Source organism: Ursus americanus, chromosome 14 (genome assembly GCF_024610735.1).
Source record: "Ursus americanus isolate L20-20 chromosome 14, mUrsAme1.1.p, whole genome shotgun sequence".
NCBI lineage: Eukaryota > Metazoa > Chordata > Mammalia > Carnivora > Ursidae > Ursus > Ursus americanus.
This window is the reverse complement of record NC_142140.1, coordinates 49095640-49118596: the sequence shown is the minus strand read 5'-3', so window position 1 is coordinate 49118596 and position 22957 is coordinate 49095640. Positions and strand designations below refer to the sequence as shown.

The 22957-nt window shown below is 38.7% G+C and overlaps 1 protein-coding gene across 1 annotated transcript; it reads left to right on the top strand.

Annotated features, from left to right (window-relative positions):
* The first annotated feature begins 6006 nt into the window (after positions 1-6006).
* Positions 6007-7002, top strand: LOC123792319 (olfactory receptor-like protein OLF4). Its single transcript, XM_087867730.1, has one exon. It carries the CDS (start codon positions 6019-6021, stop codon positions 7000-7002), a length of 984 nt encoding a protein of 327 aa, XP_087723856.1. The 5' UTR covers positions 6007-6018.
* Positions 7003-22957: the final 15955 nt, after the last annotated feature.

Below are 22957 nucleotides of genomic sequence, written 5' to 3'. Positions count from 1 at the left end.
CAGTCCCGCAGCACAGGCAACCTTGGGCTGGACGAGACCTGATCGTCTCTTGTGCAGTCCTGAGTCTGGATGGGGCACTGAAGTCTGAATCATTCCTGCTCTCTTGTCTGGGGACAGAGCTCCATCCTCCATCATCTTACCAACCAGACAGGTAGTTTGATGTCCATGTAGAGACCTTCCTCTCAGAGACACCATCTAGATGAGTTTTACTGCCCAGTAGGGACTGCAGGAGAAGGTCAAGAGAATGAAAGTCAAGAGCATTTATCTGAGGTCACCTGAGTGCCAGTCCAGCCCAATCTAGAGCTGAGAGTTTGCTGTGGCTGTTTGCTGGCTTAAGAAATGTATTGATTGATTCATTTACGTATTTATGATGCTAAAAATAGAAGTGAATATTGAACTCAGAAATGCAAGGTTCAAACTTACCTACTAAATGATAATAATAGAAACCCAATTAGACAGGGGATGGGAAGCATGAAAGAAGAACATGAGACCAAGGATTTTTGCACTTAACCAGAGTAGAAAAGTCAAGTATTAGCTCTGGAGGGATATGCAGTCAAGAGAGGACAAGCCTTGTCTCTTTTAAGATGGGACATATTAGACTATATTTCCATACTGAGGAAAAAATCCAGACGAAAGAATTCTCGCAGGTACTTCCTTGCAAGAGCAGTACATGAAACCTACGTATCACAGTGCCTCCTCTCCTTGAGTGTTCACATGAAATTTTTAAAATATATTATGTGAAAAGGGTGTGCTAATGAGCTTCCTTTCCTACTACCTCAGTACCTGTGAGCCTGAACATGGTCGGGGTTAGCTAGCCACACACTCTCTGTTGAAAATTGTCTGTGGGAGTCCTTGTGGTTTGCGTAGTGGGGTTGAAGTGGTTTTATTTCTGTTTTTTATTATGTTCTTCCAAAGAATTGCTGTTTATTTCACGAATTTAGCTACTTGCTATTTTGCTTTTTTATGTATGTGTAGAGAGAATGTGCGAGAGTGTATGAATTTTGTGGTAAAATCTGTGAGTTAGTCATAATATATTTCCTCCACTGATTTTCTAGAACTGAATGTCATCTTAATACTCTTTACTTGTGAATACCTGCTTTCCGAAACATAAAGTGAATGTCCTTCTTCATCCTTATTGTTCACAAATTGCCCATTATACATATTTCCAACTAGTGTTCACATCTCTGTAGTCCTTATTGTTCCTGTGGACTTTTATGATTGGATCTATTTCTAAAATACAAATGCCATCACTTGGAAAGGATTCTTCTTTACGTTTCACCAAGAATCACCTTTACCTTCCATAAACACACTGGTCCCATATCTCTTTATGTGACACGACACTAAAACTTTAGATACTGCTTCTCTCCACATTAAAAGACTTTTTCAAATTCTTTTATTCCCAAGTCCTTGGCAATCTTATTTGTTTTTGGACACATGTCAATTTCATTAAATTATTACTCTTTTAAATCTTTTTGTTCAGAATCTGGTTTTGGGTCTTCTTTCAAGTTCTTTTCAGACATTCGTTTTGAGCCACTCTGCTTAACTTCAGTGCATTTTCACTGTTCTTTCTTCAAAAGGCTCCATTACTTTTAAAACTATTCTGTGTTATACACACTTATACATTCACGCACTTCCAATGGACTGTACGAAAAGACACCTGTGCATATCGTAAGTTCTCTTTACGTTCTGACACAATCTTTTCTAGCTCCCTGCCCCAGTCCTTCTGACTCAAGGACACCTTCTACATGTCCCTTTACTCAACCAGTGTGATGCTGACTCATTATTTCAGCACCTGCATGACATTACAGGGTGTGGCTGTGCCATTTACACTTCCGATGATCTTTCTTTTTTTCTTATTAAATTATGATTATATCAATGCTACAAAAATCTTCAAATAGTTAAAACTATGTTTCACAACCAGAGGTGATATTGCCACCAGGGAACATTGAGCAATGAAGACATTTTGGGCTGTCACTCCGGGAGGGGTGCGTGGAGGCCAGGGATGTTCTAAACATCCTACAATACACAGGACACAGCCCAGCACAGAGAAGGTTCTTGCCCAGAACATTCGTAGTTCAGAGACTGAGAAATTGGGAGTTAAAGAATATCTGTAGTTTTTTAATATTTTATTTTTTTAAGTAATCTCTACACCCAACATGGGGCTTGAATTTGACACCAAGCTCAAGAGTCCCATGCTTTACCGACTGAGCCAACCGGGTGCCCCAAAGATTATCTGTATTTTTAATATTTGTAATTGTCTTCAGAGCCTCCCCAAAACATTTTAACACTTCACAATTCTGACAACAAAATTAGAAAGTACCCTTCTGCCATTTATTTAAAAGTTCCAACCCCAGTCGATGTGACAACCCTGTGAATGTTTTCTAAGTGATGGTGTGATAGAGATTTTTTGCTGAGTTTTTAAACTATTAGTGGGATCAGACGAAGATTCCTACATTTGATCACCATGTTTATTTGCCTATTATTATTATTATATGTTCACATATTATATGTCTATCTATAATTATCAGCATTTCAAATACTTGTTATGAATCACAGTTTCTCTAATGACTTTTAGCTAAATATTTTTGACTATCAACTACTTTTAAATTTTCATTAGTTAAATATATCTATCTTCTTACTTCTAAGATTTCTGCCTTAATTATGATGAATATCTACCATTTACATTGACATGGACAGAACTAGAGGGTATTATGCTGAGTAAAATAAGTCAAGCAAAGAAAGACAATTATCATATGGTTTCACTCATATGTGGAACATAAGGAATAGTGCAGAGGACAATAGGGGAAGGGAGAAAAGCTGAGGGGGAAGAAATCAGAGAGGGAGACAAACTATATGAGACTCTGGACTCCAGGAAACAAACTGAGGGTTGTGGAAGGGGAAGTGGGTGGCGGAATGGGGTAACCTGGTGATGGGCATCAAGGAGGGCACATGATGTAATGAACACTAAGTGTTATAAGCAACTAATGAGTCATTGAACATTATATCAAAAACTAATTTGATACATTGGCTAATTGAATTTAAATAAAAAAGAAATTTTTTTTTAAAAAAAAGAGTAAAATCATGGAATACTACATCAAAAACTAATGATGTACTGTATGTTGACTATCATAACCTAATAATAAAAAAAGAGTAAAATATAAATAAATAAATAAATAAATAAATATAAATATCCATATATAATGAGACCTAATTCCTAATTCATTCAACAAATAATAAAAGGGCATCTGTTGTGTTCCAGAAATTTCTAAGAACGTTCTATGTTTTACTCTTCTATTTCAAAGTCTTGGGGAATTTTATCATTCATCCATGTTGATTTTGTGAAATTACTACTCCTGTAGATCCCGTTTCCGTTAGTTGTCCAAACTCCCTTCAATGTTGTTGAATATAATTGTACTGAAACTGCTTTCTTTAACCTGTTTTTATCTCCTCTGTCATTCTATGCATTTCATAATGTCTCATTTTCTTAAATTTGTTTCTATATAAGTGCACATACAGCTACACCCATAAAGAAAAAGATGAACAGCACAGGTGAAGTCCCTGCTCCTTTGGTCCTTGTGTCAGAGTGACAGACAAGAGAGCAGTGAGATAAATGTGAGTACAAGATAATGACTTGGATAAGTCACATGAAGAATATTCAGAGTAAAAAGGTGATTGACATGTGGTGTTTAGGATTTCACAGAGTCTGTGGGGGGAGGCTTTCGCATGTTGGACAAGGACCAGACCATGAGTACTTGAGTTTGTCAGACTTGCCAAGAAAGTGACTAAAACACAAAGCCCATCCCATTCCCCCTGGTGATGGGTATTAAGGAGGGCACGGAATGGGATAGACTGGTGATGGGTAGTAAGGAGGGCACGTATTGCATGGTGCACTGGGTGTTATACGCAACTAATGAATCATCGAACTTTGCATCAGAAACCAGGGATGTACTGTATGGTGACTAACATAATATAATAAAAAAAAACATTAAAAAAAAAGGAGGGCACGTATTGCATGGTGCAGAGTGTTATACGCAAGTAATGAATCATGGAACTTTACATCAAAAACTAGGAATGTACTGTATGGTGACTAACACAATATTAAAAAAAAAAAAACCCAAAGCCTAAGAATGTCAAATAAACAAAAAAACAAAAAAGATATCACATAAGAAAAATAATAAAAGGGTTCACCTGATCCTCTGTTGGACCAAATAAAAACCAATTGGTCAAATAAATATGGAATAGGCACAGAAAAAAACAGGTCTTCTACTATCTGCTATCTGGTAATAAAAACACCTAATTTTGTGAAGTGTTGGTTGATTCTCTTTACTCATTTTTCTCTTGTGATGTTCAGTGCAGTCTGTAAGGTGTTTTACGTCATAGAGATGTCACTACTTTTGTCTTTTGGACAATTTATGTTTGCTCTTTTATTATTTTGGGTGGGTATAAATGGGATAAAGCCAGGATTGGATGCCACCAGCAGCATGGAAGTTTTCCTTCCTCATAGTCTCCAGGACAACTGAGCTTATTAGATCATTTTACTCTTTATGTCCATGTCATTTCTACCTCCCTCTATCTCTCTTTCCCTCTCTCTTTCTCTCCATTTATTGAACACAATTATTTATGTTTCCTTACATGCAGATTGGAAAGTGGCCACCCCAAAATGGATCCCTAAGATGATTTGTCTCTGGGAAGGTATGAATAGGAATTTCTGGGTACTATTTCTACTTCCTTATGGGAAAGTTAATTTGATGTATATGCATTCATATCTTATACAGTGTGTTGGAGCAGATGGGGGAGAGGTGAGAAGGACATAGAAGTAACACACACAAAGAGGACATGGTGTGCTGTGTTCTGTGTATGTGACAGTGTGTGTGTGTGTGTGTGTGTGTGTGCGCGCGCGTGCACACGCACATGCATGCATGCACCTTGATGAGTGAAAGCAGTCCTCAGAGTAGGGATACACAGCATCCTCTATTCTAAGGTACCCTTATAATACACAGTCCAGACTCAATCAACAGATGATACTAAGGAGGGATGTTCAATTGACAGGACATTATTGCAACCAGATTCATAAAGTGCAAGAGGTACATAGTGTGGATGAGGAAGTCCCTGTGTCTTGAACATTAAGCAGCTATGAGGTCACACGGTTCTACGAAATTCACTGCCACCACCTCCTATCACTCTCCTTCTTGTCCATTCCCCTCAACATGCTGGCTTCCTTCTGAGCCCTGATTTTTTTTTTTAAGATTTTATTTATTTATTTGACAGAGAGAGACAGCCAGTGAGAGAGGGAACACAAGCAGGGGGAGTGGGAGAAGAAGAAGCAGGCTCCTAGCGGAGAAGCCTGATGTGGGGCTCAATCCCAGGACTCTGGGATCACTCCGTGAGCTGAAGGCAGATGCTTAACGACTGCACCACGCAGGCGCCTCTGAGCCTTGATTTTCTGATAGAAGCTCTTCCTCATGACCTTTGAACCAGCGGTTCCCTCTGCGAGGAAGACCTCCTGTCTTCCACTCTCTCTTGCTTGAGGTCTCAGTTCAAATGTCACATCTTAGCCAACCTTGACTAAGACCCAACCTAACACCTTACCCAACCTCTCTTTTTACCTGCTTCTGTTTTCTTCATAATGTCTGTCCAGGGGACAGCTATCTATATCCACTTCTATCCTATGATCATCATTGAAGTATAGGGACTTTGGCTCTTTAGCACCCTCTAATTTATGATGGAATTTCCAAAACAGGTCGACACTCTATATTTTCCTCAAATGCTTCAAATAACTTCTTATTCAAACTGTACAATGACTGATCTTTTGGGGATATATCTGATGTTGGGATGGAAATCGCTAAAAGGAGAGGACATAGGGATCCCCTCAAGGGGCCCATATCCATTCACAAAATATTGAAATGAGTTTCTTGACTGGAAAATATACATTGTGGCATTTCTAGAATCTGAGCAATGTGCATTTGTATGAAAATTTGTCCTGTTATTTTCCCCTGTGCTGGTAGTCACCTCCACCACATGGATGCAGGAAACTATACAAGAATTTCAGAGTTTCTTCTCCTGGGACTTTCAGAGGAAGCAGAACTGCAGCCCCTCATTTTTGGGCTTTTCCTCTCCATGTACCTGATCATGCTGTTTGGAAACCTGCTCATCATCCTGGCTGTCAGCTCTGACTCCCACCTCCACACCCCCATGTACTTCTTCCTGGCCAATCTGTCCTTTGTAGACATCTGTTTCACCTCCACCACCGTCCCCAAGATGCTGTGGAACATCCAGACTCAGAGGAAAGTGATCACTTATGAAGACTGCATCAGCCAGATGTACTTTTTCATACTGTTTGCAGGATTAGACAACTTCCTTCTGGCTGCGATGGCTTATGACCGCTTTGTGGCCATCTGTCACCCCCTAAACTACATGGTCATCATGAATCCCCAGATCTGCATACTGTTGGTTTTGGTGTCCTGGACCATGAGTGCCCTCTATTCCTTGTTACACACCTCAATGGTGTTACGGCTGTCCTTCTGTACAGTCATAAAAATCCCCCATTTTTTCTGTGAACTCAATCAGATGATACAACTCGCATGTTCTGACACCTTTCTCAATAACATGGTGATATATTTTGCAGCTGTGTTGCTGGCTGGTGGTCCCTTCCTTGGGATCCTTTACTCTTACTCTAAGATAGTTTCCTCCATCCTTGGGATCTCATCAGCTCAGGGCAAGTATAAAGCATTTTCCACCTGTGCGTCTCACCTCTCCGTTGTCTCCTTATTTTATTGTACGAGCCTGGGAGTGTACCTTAGCTTTGCTGCTACCCAGAGCTCCCACGCAAGTGCAGTGGCCTCGGTGATGTATACAGTGGTCATGCCCATGCTGAACCCCTTCATCTACAGCCTGAGGAACAAAGACATAAAGAGGGCTCTGATGAGATTCTCTGGGAGGGCATCTCTAAAAGGGCCAATTGTCCTGGGGCTGAAGATGTGCACAGGATTACAGAGCCCATAGCTTGAGCCAAATATTGACATTTTTTTTTTATCAGATTCTGGAAGTGGAACATGACTTTTCTATTTTTTTCTGGGAATTTCTATTTTTTATTATATTTCCCTCTCTGTATAATTTATGTAACTTACTTTATTAAGCTTTGTGATATCTCTGATATCCAAGAGATTTTCCTTTTCCCATTTTCCTGCTCTCAATGGTATTCCTAACCTCACATGTGAAATATTTGGAAATTCTCACTTATTCAAAGGACTACATGATCTGTTAAAAGTAATTTCTTCTTAAATAAAATACATTGTAGTATTATTTCTTATGTTTGACTGAATATTACTCCTGTGGAAAATACACTCTTGGTCACCACAACTATTTCATAACAGAGAAAAATCTGAGGCTGTGCTTCACTCTTCTGAAGATCATTCCTCTGTCTATCGCTACCTTCACTGCTCTTCCTGAGAATGCAGACTTTGACGTACTGGTGGTTCTAGCTGCTCATGGGGATTTTTCTGCACATTAGGATTCTGTCGTTACACAGCTTGTGTCCACCATGACTGCTATAGTCACTGGCAAAAGAAATAATAATAAAATACATGTCTCCAAGTGGAATCTACACAGAAAGACAAATGTGGAAAATATTGATTGACATAATAAGACCTTAGAATCACACTTGACTTTAAGGATGATGAAGCAGAACATTAAATCATACATTTTTTTCTATGCATAATATTTCTTTCTTAGCCACTTCATCTACTCATTGACTTATGGAATATCAGGATCCATTTGTAAGGTGTATTCATTAAGATGAAAGACTGGTGGCATGTTTGGGGTTTAGTTAAATTATTTTCAGGTTTCTGATTGAAAATTTCTAGTGCTACATACAAATATGATTCCTTCCATTTCTTTAAGCAAGATATCTCCAATTCTCCAAAAGTTTGCCATAACCACTAAAGGGGCAGCAAACGAACAAAATCAGTATCATCCACTGTATATGATCCTTATAACCACAGGATGACTCACCAGCAAGCTTGGTATCCTGTTCAGGTGTGACTCAGACTCACAAGTTGTGGACACACATATATGTCTTTCCCAACTTTGCATGTTACCTCAAAGGGGCCTCAATGCAGTCATTATTTTTAAAGATTTTATTTATTCATTTGAGAGAGACAGAGGGCACAAGCAGGGGGATAGGCATAGGAAGAGGGAGAAGCAGACTCCCCACTGAGTGCGGAGCCTGATGCAGGGCTTGATCCCAGGACCTGGAGAATATGTGCTGAGTCGAAGGCAGATATTTAACCATCTGAACCACCCAGGCACCCCCAATGGAGTCATTTTTAATACCGTTACATGAAATAAACTTCAAGGACAGAGCAATGATGAAGGATACCTTCAATTATCAGAATGAACATTTAGAATAAAAAAAATCAGATTATTACAGATGCTGTCAGTTCTGCCTGATTTGATTATTACTTCAGTTAGCTATTGCTGCATACAAAGCATCTTAAAATAAAATGGCTTAGTATAATCTCTTTATTACCTAAGGGGATCGCAGCGTAAGTATGGCAGGGGATTGTAGGGTAGACAGTTGTTCTAATCTCTGCCGAGAGATGTGCAAATCTCTACATTATGTTTGTAAAGCTCATTCGCGAGGTGTGTGGTTGTAGTGCTTTTCTGTCTTGAACCAATTTATGTCATTTTACTTCTTTTATATATGTAGGCTAATCTTTTAGTGAATGAAAAAAAATGATTTTATCAAATGTGAATTGTCTCAATTTAATTCCACTCTTTTAAAATCCACATGTGAATCTTTGCTTTTTCACAATTGGAAGAGATCTTTCCCAAATCTTTATGTGTGACTCAGCTAACTGTGCTTGGGATCTGACCCTGCGTCATGCACCACTAGAATATTTAAATTCTATTTATTTTAATGGAGGGACTGTTACATGCGATATACTGTACATATTTAAAGTATACAACTTTAGGACTTGAGTCATTGAAAAATCATGGGTACTGCCAGGTTCCATTTCCATAGAACTCCAGAAGGCTCACGGTTAAGTTCTAACTGCTTCTTTATACAAATGTTAGGAAGAAAACCCTCCAGCCTTCTTTTCCTTCTGAAGGAAATGTGGAATCATAAATATAACTTCAGTGATGTTGTGAAGAAAGATGAAATGTGTGGAAATACTGTTTTGGGTCCAAAGAATGTTCAAGGGTTGCATATATGTAGATGTAGATGTACTTACATACTTTTTCTTTCAAACAAAAACACTCATGTGCATATATGTACATGCACAAGACTCATAACCCTCATTGTAACTCGTTATAAACTATCTATGTGTTGAAAGAAAGTTTGAGAGAAACTTGGAGGGTAAAGAAATGAAAAGAATGAATATTTCAATTCACATGAAATTCTAGGAATGTAGAAGTTCAGATAAAAAAATTTAGAGTAGAACAGGTGGCCTTAATTTTAACAATGAATTGGTTTGCCCATCTCAATGCCCAGAGGCCTCAAAGACAGAACCACATTGACATTTATGCAAGGAGAAATTCTCTGTACCAGCTAAACGGGCTGAATATCCTCAAACTGACTTTAGATTTTTCTTCTACTTAAGGTAGTGTTTCAATACAAAATGCCCTTACTCAAGGAAGCTAAGTGAATGATTTGAAAATAAAATAATAAAATAATAAATAAAAGATTCTCCTTCCAGATGCCTCAGAGAGCAATTTCCTTCTTTGTAACTAAATGATTGATGGAGCTAAGAACTGTTGTATCACTGATGCTGTCTTCATGACATCCTTATGTAGATCCTGTTTTCCTATCGATTGACCTTTCCGGTGATATATGCATAATGATTTTCATCCTAGTACTGCATTTCTAATTTTTTGATGGGGACAGTTATTCTGGAAGGAGGTGACATTTGAAATGCAAATAGAAGACAGAGACATAGGAATATTTTTCTTCTTTTTTTCAGTTTTATTGGAATGTAATTGACATATAAAACTGTGGAAGTTTAAGCATACAACTTGGTGATTTCATATACATATACATTGTGAAATAATCACCATGATAGTTTTTGAATACATCCGTCACTTCACATAGTTACCATTTCTTTTTGTTGTAAAAACATTTACTGGGTACTGTTAGCAACATTGAAGTCCATAGTACAATATAGTTAAACATAATGACCATATTGTACCTTATGCTCCCAGAACTCATTCATCTTATAACGGAAGTTTTGTAGGCTTTCACCAATATCTTCTCATTTCTCCAAACCCAAGCCACAGGCAAACATCAAACTACTCTTTGTTTTTATTAGCTCAGATTTTTGTATTTCACATATAAGTGAGATCATACACTATTTGTCTCTCTCTGTTTAATTACTTCACTGAGCGTAATGCCCTTGGGGTCCATCCATATTTTAGCACTGGAAAAGATGTCTTCCCTTTTTATTTCTAAATTTCATTGTACAGATATGCCATCATTATTAATTCATCTGTCAATGGATACTGGGCTGTTTCCATGTCTTGGCTATTGTGAATAATGCTGCACAAATGCAAGGGCACAGATATCGGAGATATCATGTATTCACAAATATGTGAGAATTAAGCCACACACTCATAAACAGCCAAGGGGGAAAGAAGAAACCAAAAAGGAAATTTAAAAATATTGAATCAAATGAAAACCAAAACACAGCCTATCAAAACCTATGGGATGTTGCAAAAGCAGCTCTAAGAGGATGTTTATAGCAATAAATGCCTACATTAGGAAAAATAAAAGGCCTTCATAACCTCACTCTATGATTCAAAGACCTAGAAAAAGAAGAACAAACTAAGTACAAATCAGCCTAGAAAAAGAAATAACAAATATCAGAGCATACATAAATGATATATGTACCAGAAAATCATGAGAAAAGATTAACAAAGCTCGGGGCCATTTTTTTTAAAGCTAAGAAAAATTGACAATGCTTTTGTTAGAGTAAAGGAAAGGAGTGGGGAAGAAGACACAAATAAAATCAGCAGAAAAAGATGATACCTGACAACCAATACCATAAAAATACAAAGAATCATAGGAGACCACTATGGAGATTTTCACTCCAACAAATTGGACAACCTCGAAGACAAAGTTAAATCCATAGAAACATAAAACCTACCATGACTAAATCAGGAAGAAATAGGAAATATGAACAAACCCATAGTGAGTAAGGCTATTAAATCAGTAGTCAAATTCTCCGAGGAAAGAAAAGCTGAGTACCAGAGAGCTTCACAGGTGAATTCTACTAATCATTTAAAGAAGAATTAATGACAATCCTTCTCAAAAACTTCCAGAAATTTACAGAGGAGGACACATTCTCAACCTCATTTTACAAGGCCAGCATTACCCTGACACCAAAGCCAGAAAAGGTCGGTACAAAAAAACAAAACCATACAACAATATCCTGGATGAACAGGGATACAATATCTTTTCAGAAAATATTAGTAAACTGAATTGACCAGCACATTGAAGGAATTACATGCCATGATCAAGTGAGATTTATCCCTAAAAGACAAGGATGAGCAAAAGCAAATCAGTAAATGATACAACCCATTAATAGAACAAAATTTAACAAACATATGATCATCTCAATACATGCAGAAAAAGCTTCTGACAAAATACATCTTTTCATGATTAAAAAAAAAAAAACAAACACTTCAACCAACTGGGTATAGGAAGAACATACCTCATCATAAAAGAAGACCCTATATGACATAACCACAATAACTTCATACTTAATGGTGAAAGGTTAGAAAACTTTTCCTCTGAAATCAGGAGCAAGACAAGGGTTTCCACTCTCACCACTCCTATTCAACATAATACTGTAGGTCTTGGCTAGAGCAATTCTGATGGGAGTGGCTGGGGCATGTCTTGCAGTCACAGTGAGAACCCAAGGGCTGGTGCGGCCACAGCAGAGTCTCTGGTCAGGGAAGCATCTGTGGGAATGTCCACAAGCACAGGGCGCAGGGGGTGCCAGGGCTTTCCTAGCCTGAGCAGCCCTGTCAGGAGCCTGAGACTTAAACGGAACAGTGTTAGAGTCCACATTCTCAGGAAGAGGAGTGACAGTAGTGATGTAAAAAGATTGACAGTTTCTAGGTGAAAACTGGGATTTTGAATTCTCACCTACAATAAAGTAATGTGATGGGCTTAGTGGCCAAGTGTAATTTCTTCCACATGAAGAATACAACTCATGATTATTCTTTGGAAAGAATTTAAGAACAATTTAAAATTTTCCTTTCCTTTTTTTTCTTTTTAAACTAGTTTCTTATTTTATCCACTCTTTTTTTAAGTCTTTTTATACTTTCATTTTTTACATTCACATTTTATAGATATATTCATTTTTGGCTTCCTTTCACTGTATTCAATTTTATTCTTTGTGTATATATAAGTTTTGCTTTCTTTAGAATTTGGGGATTTGGTGTCTTCTAGCACACAAACCAAAATGCACCCAGGACCACGTGGATCACCCTGTTTTATCCACCTGGGAGATTATATTCTCTACCCCCCCTTTTTGTTCCTTTTTCTGTCTTTTATTTATTTTCAGACCTCTTTGGATTTGTCTAGTGTGTTTTGTTTGGGTCGTGGTTGCAATTTTTTATTTTGTTCTCTCATTTATCCATTTTTCTCTGGGCAAAATGACTAGAAGGAGTAAGTCACAACAAAAGAAAGAACCAGAGGTAATCCTCCCTGCAATGGATCTAATCAATATGGATATAAGTAAAATGACAAAGTTGGAATTCAGGATAACGATTATATAAAGTTACTAGCTGGGCTTGAAAAAAGCATAAAAGACACTACAGAATCTCTTAGTGCAGAAAAGAGATCTAATCAGAATGAAATTAAAAATGCTCTAACTGATATTGGGTCTAAATTGGGTGCTCTAACAGCTAGGGTAAATGAGACAGAAGAGAGAGTAAGTGACAAGTTGATGGAAAGGAAGGAAGCTGAGGAAAGGGAGAAAACCACCTAACAGACCATGAAGGGAGGCTTTGAGAAATCACCAATACCATAAAGTGAAACAATATTAGAATTGTTGGGGCCCCTAGGAAGAAGAAGGGGGGGAGGTATATTTGAACAAATCATAGCTGAGAACTTCCTTAATCTGGGGAATGAAACAGGCATTCAAGTCAAAGAAGTAGAGTGGACCCCTCTCAAAATCAATAAGAATAAATCAACATCCCAACATTTAATAGTGAAGATTGCAAATTTCAGAGATAAAGAGAAAATCCTGAAAGCAGCTCAAGACGATAGGTTCTTAACCAACAGGGGTAGAAACATTAGGCTGCCAAAAGACCTAAACAGAAAATTGGCAAGCCTGAAAGGGTGGGCGCAATATATTCAAGATACTAAATGAGAAAAACATGCAGCCAAGAATACTTTATCCAGCAAGGCTGTAATTCAGAATGGAAGGAGAGATAAAGAGCTTCCAGGAAAAACAGAAGCTAAAAGAATTTGTGGTCACTAAAGCAGCCCTGAAGGAATATTAAAGGAGATCCTATAAATGAAGAGGGAACCCCAAAGGTACATAGACCAGAAAGAAACAGAGACAATCTATAGAAACAGAGCCTTCAAGGTAATACAATGGCACTAAATTAATATATTTCAATAATTATCCTGGCTGTAAATGGGATAAATGCTCCAATCAAAAGACACAAGGTATCAGATTGGATTTAAAAGCAAGAACCATGAGAGACCATGGACTCTGGGAAACAAACTGAAGGCTTTAAAGGGGAGGGGGTGGGGGATCGGGATAGGCTAGTGATGGGTATTAAGGAGGGCATGTATTGCATGGTGCATTGGGTGTTATACGCAAGTTATGAATCATGGAACTTTACATCAAAAACTTGGGATGTACTGTATGGTGACTAACATAATCATAATAAAATTATTATTAAAAAAAAGCAAGAACCATTGATTGGCTGTCTACAAGAGACTCATATCAGACCCAAATACACACCCACATTGAAAGTGAGGGGGTGAAGAATGATTTATAATGTTAATGGACTTCAAGAGAAAGCTGAGGTAGCAATTTTTATATCAGACAAATTAGATTTTAAACCAAGGTCTGTAATAAGAGATGAAGAGGAACACTATATCATACTTAAAGGGTCTACCCAACAGGCAGATCTAATAGTTGTATGTATTTATGCTCTGAACTTGGGAGAAGCCAGTTATATCAACCAATTAATAACAAAATTAAAGAAAAACATTGATAATAACACAATAATAGTAGGAGACATTAACACCCCACTCACAGCAATGGACGAACCATCTAAGCAGATCAACAAGGAAACAAAGGCTTTGAATGACACACTGGACCAGATGGACTTCACAGATATATCCAAAGCATTCCATCCTAAAGCAAAAGAATACACATTCTTCTCAAGTGCACATAGAATATTCTTCAGAATAGATGAATACTGGGTCACAAATTAGGTCTCAACTAGTACCAAAAGATTGGGATTATTCCCTGCATATTTTCAGACCACAGTTCTTGACACTTGAACTCAATCACAAGAGGAAATTTGGAAGGTACTCAAACACTTAGAGGATAAAGAGCATCCTACCAAAGAATGAATGGGTCAACCAGGAAATTGAAGAATAATCTTAAAAATTAATGAAAACAAATAAAAATGAAAACACAACTGTTTCCCTGTCTGATTTCTTCCCATTCAGTTTTCCCTCCCTTCCCCTATGGTCCTCTGCACTATTCCTTATGTTCCACAAATGAGTGAAACCATATGATAATTGACCATAATAATAATAAAAGAAAAGAAAACATAACTGTTCAAAACCTTTGGGATACAGCAAAGGCAGTCCTAAGAGGGAAGTACATAGCAATAAAAGCCTTTCTCAAAGAATTAGAAAAGTCTCAAGTACACAAGCCAAACATACATGTAAAGGACCTGGCGAAAGAACAGGAAATAAAGCCTAAACCTAGGAGGAGAAGAGAAATCGTAAACATGAGAGCAGGGACACCTGGGGGGGGCTAAGGTCATGATCTCAGGGTCCTGGGAATGAGTCTGGCATTGGGCTCCCTGCTCAGCAGGTAGTCTGCTTCTCCCTCTTCCTATGACCCTCCCCCTGCTCATGCTCTTTCTCTCTCTCTCTTTCTCAAATAATTAAATAAAATCTTTATTTAAAAAAGTTTAGAGCCGAAATCACTGAAATAGAAATCAGAGGAACAGTAGAACAGATCAATGAAACTAGAAGCTGATTCTTTAAAAGAATTAATAAGATCGATAAGCCCTTGGCCAGAATTATCAAGAAGAAAAGAGAAAGGACCCAACTTCATAAAATAATGAATGAAAGAAGATAGATCATGACCAACAGCAATGAAATACAATTTAAAGAACATATGAGCAAGTATATGCAAATTAGACACTCTGGAAGAAATGGATGCATTCCTAGAGACATATAAACTACCAAAATTTAAACAGGAAGAAACAGAAAACCTGAACAGACCCATAACCAGCAAGGAAATGGAAACAGTAATAAAAAATCACCCAACAACAAGAGTCCAGGGCCAGAGAGCTTCACAGGGGAATTTGACCAAACATCTAAAGAAGAACTAACACCTATTCTTCTGAAGCTGTTTCAAAAATAGAAATGGAAGGAAAACTTCCAGACTCTCTATGAGGCCAGCATTACCTTGATCCCAAAACCAGAGAAATACTTCACCAAAAAGAATTACAGACCAATACCCCTGATGAACATGGACACAAAAATTCTCACCAAGATACTAGCCAATAGGATCCAACAGTACATTAAAATGATTATTCACCATGACCAAGTGGGATTTATTCCTGGGATGCAAGGGTGGTTCAACATTTGCCAATCAATCAACATGATACATCACATTAATAAAAGAAAGCACAAGAACCACATGATCCTCTCAATTGATGCAGAAAATGCATTTGACAAAATGCAGCATTCTTTCTTGATTAAAACTCTTCACAGTATAGAAATAGAGGGACCATATCTCAATATCATAAAAGCCATCTATGAAAATCCCACAAAGAATATCATTCCCAATGGGGAAAACCAAGAGCTTTTCCCCTAAGGTCAGGAACATGACAAGGTTGCCCATGTTCACCACTGTTGTCCAACATAGTACCAGAAGTCTAGCCTCAGCAATAAGACAACAAAAAGAAGTAAAGGGCATTCAAATTGGCAAAGAAGAAGTCAAACCCTCACTCTTTGCAAATGACATGATACTTTATGTAGAAAACCCAGAAGGCTTCACCCCAAAATTTCTAGAACTCATACAGGAATTCAGCACATGGCAGGATATAAAATCGATGCACAGCAATCAGTTGTGTTTCTACACACTAACAATGTAACTGAGGAAAGAGAAATTAAGGAATCAATTCTACTTACAATTGCACCAAAAACCGTAAGATACCTAGGAAAAAACCTACCAAAATGGTAAAGGATCTGTACTCTAAAAACTGCAGAACACTTATGAAAGAAATTGAGGAAGAGACAAAGAAATGGAAAAATATTCCTTGTTCATGTTTTGGAAGAAAAAAATATTGTTAAAATGCCTAGGCTACCCAGAACAATGTACACATTCAATGCAATCCCTATCAAAATAGCATCGACGTTTTTCACAGAGCTGGAACAAGTGATCCTTAAACTAGTATGGAGTCAGAGAAGACCCAGAATAACCAGAAGAATTTGAAAAAGAAAACCAAAGCTGGGGGGCATTGTAATGCCAGACTTCAAGCTATATTACAAAACTGTAATTATCAAGACAGTATGGGACTGGCAGAAAAACAGACACATGGATCAATGGAACAGAATAGAGAGCCCAGCAAGGGACCTTCAACTCTATAGTCAACTAATCTTCAACAAAGCAAGAAAGAATATCCAATTAAAAAATGACAGTTTCTTCAATAAATGGTGTTGAGAAAATTGGACAGCCACATGTAGAAGAATGAAACTGGGCCATTCTCTTACACCACAGACAAAGATAAACTCTAAATGAATGAAAGACCTCAATGTGAGACAGGAATCCATCAAAATCCTGGAGGCGGTAATCTCTTCGACCTCAGCCTCTGCAACCTTTTTCAAGACACATCTCTAAAGACAAGGGAAACAAAAGTAAAAATGATCTATTGGGACTTCACCAAGATAAAAAGCTTCTGCACAGCAAAGGAAACAGTCAATAAAACTAAGAGGCAACCCACAAAATGGGAGAAGATATTTGCAAATGACATAATATAAAAAGGACTATCCATGTATAATATAATATAAAAATGATATCCAAGATCTAGAAAGAACTTCTCAAACTCAACACCCAAAAAACAAATAATCCAGTCAAGAAATGAGCAGAAGACATGGACACTTCTCCAAAGGAAACATACAAATGCCTAACAGACACATGAAAAAATGCTCCATATCACTTGTCATTAAGGAAATACAGATCAAAACCACAATGAGATACCACCTTACAACAGTTAGAATGACTAAAATTAACAAGACAGGGAACAACAGTTGTTGGTGAGGATGTGGAGAAAGGGGAACCCTCTTACACTGTTGGTGGGAATGTAAGCTGGTGCAGACACACTGGAAAACAGTACAGAGGTTCCTCAACAAGTTGAAAATAGAGCTACCTTATGATCCAGCAATTGCACTACTGGGTATTTTCCCCAAAGATACAGATGTAATGACCCGAAAGGGCACATGCACCCCAATGTTCATAGCAACAATGTCCACAATAGCCAAACTGTGGAAAGAGCCCAGATGTCCATTGACAGATGAATGGATAAAGAAGATGTGATATATATATATATATATATATATATATATATATATATATATATATATATATATATATATATACACATACACACACACACACACACACACACACACACACACACTAGGATATTACTCAGCCATCAGAAAGGATGAATACTAACCATTTACATTGACATGGATGGGACTGGAAGGTATTATGCTGAACAAAATAAGTCAAGCAGAGAAAGACAATTATCATATAGTTTCACTCATGTGGAATATAAGAAACAGTGCAGAGAACCATAGGGGAAGAGAGGGAAAACAGAATGGGAAGCCATCAGAGCAAGAGAAAAACAATGAGAGACCCTTAAGTATAGGAAATAAACAGGGTTTCTGTAGGGGAGATGGTTGGGGGGAATGGAGTAATTTGGATGATGGGCATTAAGGACAGTACATAATGTGATGAGCACTGGGTGTTATATGCAACTGATTATTTATTGAACACTATATCTGAAACTAATGATGAACTATATGTTGGCTAATTGAATTTAAAAAAATAAAAAGAAAGATCAGAGCACCTGGGTGGCTCAGTCAGTTGAACGTCTGCCTTTGGCTCAGGTCATGATCCTAGAGTCTTGGGTGCAAACAAAATGAATGAGTGTTCCATAGGAGAACTCTGAACATACATGTGACAGAATTCCCCCTGACTAATCTCAGGCATCATCCAGAGAGTGCACATAAGAACTGGCCATTTGGTGCTCTGAGCCTGCCCTGGACATCAAAATGACCATGGTGTTTCTGAGACAGTAAAAGTATGGAGACAAGCCCTGGAGGTCACAGCCCAGGGAAGCCTCCTCCACAAGCAGCATGTACTTGCCCACAAATCCCTAGATGCCAGTTTGTACCCTTGACTATGGTTGAGCTACCTACAAGATTATTGCATGTTTCATTCAGGGCTAGTCCAGAGGAGGGGGACAGTTGGGTGCCAGGTGTGGGTCAGACTGGCTATTCCTGGCAGCCTGACTTTCTGACCTCTGAGGCTGTTAGGCCACTCTCTCACCCTAGGATGGGTCACCAAGGGACACCTTGGCTAAGGGACAGGGAGGTGATATGTCAGGATGCCCTTATAGGCACGATTTTCTAACATGTCCAGGAACATACCAGAATCGCGAGATGGGAAAGAGCACATCCTTTATGGGGACTCCTCTGGACTGTGTACTGCGAAACTGAGTAACTACCCCTTGTAAAAGTTTTCTAGTGTTTTCCATGAGTTAAAAACAGCAGGTTCTTCAAGTCAAGGTAAAATCAGGTGTGACCTTTGCACTGCGACCTCCCAGGCATGGTCTCATCTTTATTCCCTAGGACTCTCCCTTGGGGCGCCTTTTAACCCACTGGAAACAATTTCGATTGCAAAATTGAGGAAAGGACCGTGCTGCAGTAACACTGCATGGCCTCAGTGGGATCTGTCAGCCAGAGCTATTCTGCAGAAAACAGGGCTCTACATCAGGACCCTTACCTAAGGACCTTTACTAGAATATGTTTGCCCGAGCATGTCTTGTGAGTAAACTCCTTCCCGACATTTTGGGTGATAATTATCCAAATAGGCCTCCTCAGAATAAATCCAGTTTGCTGGAGGAAACACAGGCCCTCCCTAGCAAAGGGGACACTGACTCTTTCTCACTGCTCTTCCTAATAGATGTGGGGGCTTCTCCCTCATTTGTTTCTGTGATTAATGGCTATAATTGGAACCCATTGTCTCTGGTTAGTCTACCTTGGGACAGGGACTTTTCAGAATATTCCCGAGCAGTGGCTGAAACTCCCTTTGTTTCCCCGTCTTTTCTGGCTCAACATGGACTCCCTAATTCCACTTTGGTGGAAACACAAATGAACAAAAATCTGCATCTCCTCATCTGTCCAAGCTGACAGGCTTTAGAACTTGGAATCTTCTTTCTCTGCTTTCTAGCAGCACTCTGCCTCTTCTGCCTCCCCTTCCTCCTCCTCCTGTTTCTGCACCAACTTGGGCGGGACCTGTGGATACCACTCACTTCAAGTTTCCCCACCAGTGTTGCTGGTAAAAATTGGCAGTGTGGAACAAAACTGATTGACTTCTAAAAGGAATGAACCATGAGAGATGATGGACTCTGGGAAACAAACTGAGGACTTCAGAGGGGAGGGAGGTGGGGGATTGGGATAGGCTGGTGATGGGTATTAAGGAGGGCATGTATTGCATGGTGCGCTGGGTGTTATATGCAAGTAATGAATCATGGAACTTTACATCAAAAACTAGGCATGTACTGTATGGTGACTAACATAATATAATAAAAAGTTATTATAAAAAATAAAATAAAATAAAAAAATAAAGGACAATCCAGGTGGAATATAATTCAGCATTTATGTGAATTTAAGTTTGTTGGTTTAATTAAGATAGAGACGCCTTTAAAGTTATCAGCATTAAGTGTGAAACTCTTATTCTACCAAGATATACTGAAGGTAAATGATCTCTCTTGCAATTTGTCAGCAAAAATGATCTCTGTTGCAATTGTCAGCAAAAATGATCTCTGTTGCAATTTGTCAGCAAAAATGATCTCTGTTGCAATTGTCAGCAAAAATGATCTCTGTTGCAATTTGTCAGCAAAAATATGGCTTAAAATGATGGTTAAATTTCTGTCTCAAAGTCATGGTAATTGTTAATATAGCTTTCATTCAAAGTCTTTAGTGACCTGAAACTTTAAAGTTTTGCTTGGATGATAAATTGGGATTAAATTCATTGGACATCTAGGTCTTCTACAAATAATATAAAGTGCTAAAACATTGATTATTGGATATAGGTTTCTGCTTTTGCTTCTTACTGCAAATAAACTAAGAATATTTGGGTCTGTTGGTGAACATACTTTGACTAATGAATCATGGAACTTTACATCAAAAACCAGGGATGTACTGTATGGTGACTAACATAATATAATAAAAAATATTATTATAAAAATAATAATAATATGGAAGACCTTAAAAATGTGAATAGCAGTCACTCTGTGAAATTGACATTAGCATTGAATAGATTAATTAGTTAATTAATCAAATACAAATAAAGTTCTGGGTTGTGTTGAATTGGCTCTCAGGTGGTGATGGGTCAATGTTCTTGGCTTCCATTCTCTCTGACCCTGTCATCCATGGTCCACTGGGGTGTTGGACTCACCTGGCTGGGGTGTCTGACAGGAAGCTGTCCTTGTGGAAGTCTGAATTCCTCCCTGGACAACAGATGATACGGACTGAAGCTCTGTCCTTAGCCAAGGCAGCAGGAAGAAGTGAAGCTTCGGCCCCAGCCAGAATTAGGAGTTAGAACAAACAGACGAAAAGCATGGACCTTCCCATCCAAGGTTGCACAGGCTGAGAGACGGGAGGATGTATTGACAGCTCTCTGTATCTGCTCATTAGGTGTATTTCCCTCTTGTGACTCCAGCATTATTCCCGGTGGAAAACTGGCACACAAAGGACATTTCTCTAATGAATCTCTGTTTCCAAAAGACCCGTTTAAAAACAGTGAATCCAGGGGCACCTGGGTGGCTCAGTCATTAAGTGTCTGCCTTTGGCCCAGGGCCTGATCCCAGGGTCCTGGGATCGAGCCCCACATCAGGGAGCCTGCTTCTTCCTCTCCCACTCCCCCTGCTTGTGTTCCCTCTCTCGCTGGCTGTCTCTCTCTCTGTCAAATAAATAAATAAAATCTAAAAAAAAAAAAAAACAGTGAAACCAGTTGGGGGTTTTCATTCCCTTCCCCTGAACTTGCCCCCTTTGTGATATGTGGATCTCCTAGCATTTTATCTCAGCTCCAAGTTATACTTTTCTCCAAGTCTATGACCAAGGAACCTACCTGGATTAGGTCTCTTTATCTTCAAAGCATTGACACGCGGTGGGGACTCACCCTGCTATCTCCAGATGGGGTCTATTCTTCTTTTCAGTATGGTGGAGAAGTGGGTTTTTCTGATAATAAACCTCTTTGTCTGCAAGAGACTTGTGCAATTACAATTAATATTTCTTACATCAGGGGTGCCTGAGTCCCTCAGTTGGTTAGGCAGCTAGCTCTTGATTTTGACTCAGGTCATGGTCTCACGGTCCTGGGATTGAGCCCAGCACTGGGCTCTGTGCTTATCTGGGAGTCATCTTAAGGGTTCTCTCTCTCCCTGTCCCTCTGTCCCTTCCCCACTCATGTGAGCTCTGTCTCTCTAAAATAAATAAATAAATCTTAAAAAAAAGAATCCATTTCAAATTAAAAGCTGTCACTTAGTCACTTGTTATAAAATATTTGCTAATTATAAGACATATACTTAGGTGTTTGTATGTACTATCACTTGTCCTGAGCACCCTAGATGGATTGTTGGATTTAATTTTTGTAAACATGTTATTCCTGAGAAGTACATTGCCTGACTCCATTCTCCATGCAGAAATGACTCTTGATGGTGTCTAGTGATCTGCCTGAAGTTAATAGCTGAGTATGTGGTAGGGATTGAGTGTGATTCTCTCAGGAAGCTTCTAGTTCTCAAGCTCTGGGGCAGTGGTTCTCAACCAGGAATGAATTTTACTCTGCAGATGTCTGGTAAGGTCTCATGCTCTGAACACCTACATCCACAAGAAAGCACCCTCCCAAAATAGAATTACACTGTCCCATATGTCAAAGGAAACAAGTGAGAAGACCTGTTCTAGACCAGCACTTCTCCAACTTCAAATTGTCTACAAGGTGTCCATGAATCCACATGGATCCCACTACAAATGCAGAATCTGACCACAGGTCTGAGTAGCCCAGAGATTCTGCGTTTCTAGCAAGCTCGCAGTTGCTGTTGATGTTCAGTCCTGGTCTGTGGACCACTCTTTGCTTAGCAAGGCTGTGATCCTGCGTTAGAGTTAGGTGTAGGGTGTTTTAGGTCTTGTGCACCAAAAACTATCGCTGCATGTAATTTTGAAGAAATCATGTATTCACTCATTATAGAGGCTATGTAAATTCTGTGTTTGTTTCTTTTATGTACAGGTCCTTGAGTGACACAAATTAATACACTTCTGAAAAGAACTTTTTAGAAAGCAGAATAAGGGCCTCCCAAATACATGCCCATCCTCATCCCCAGTACTTACGCACATGTTATTGTTTGTAGCAAGGGAGAATTAAGTTTACAGATTGAACAGGGTTGTCAATCAACTTACCTT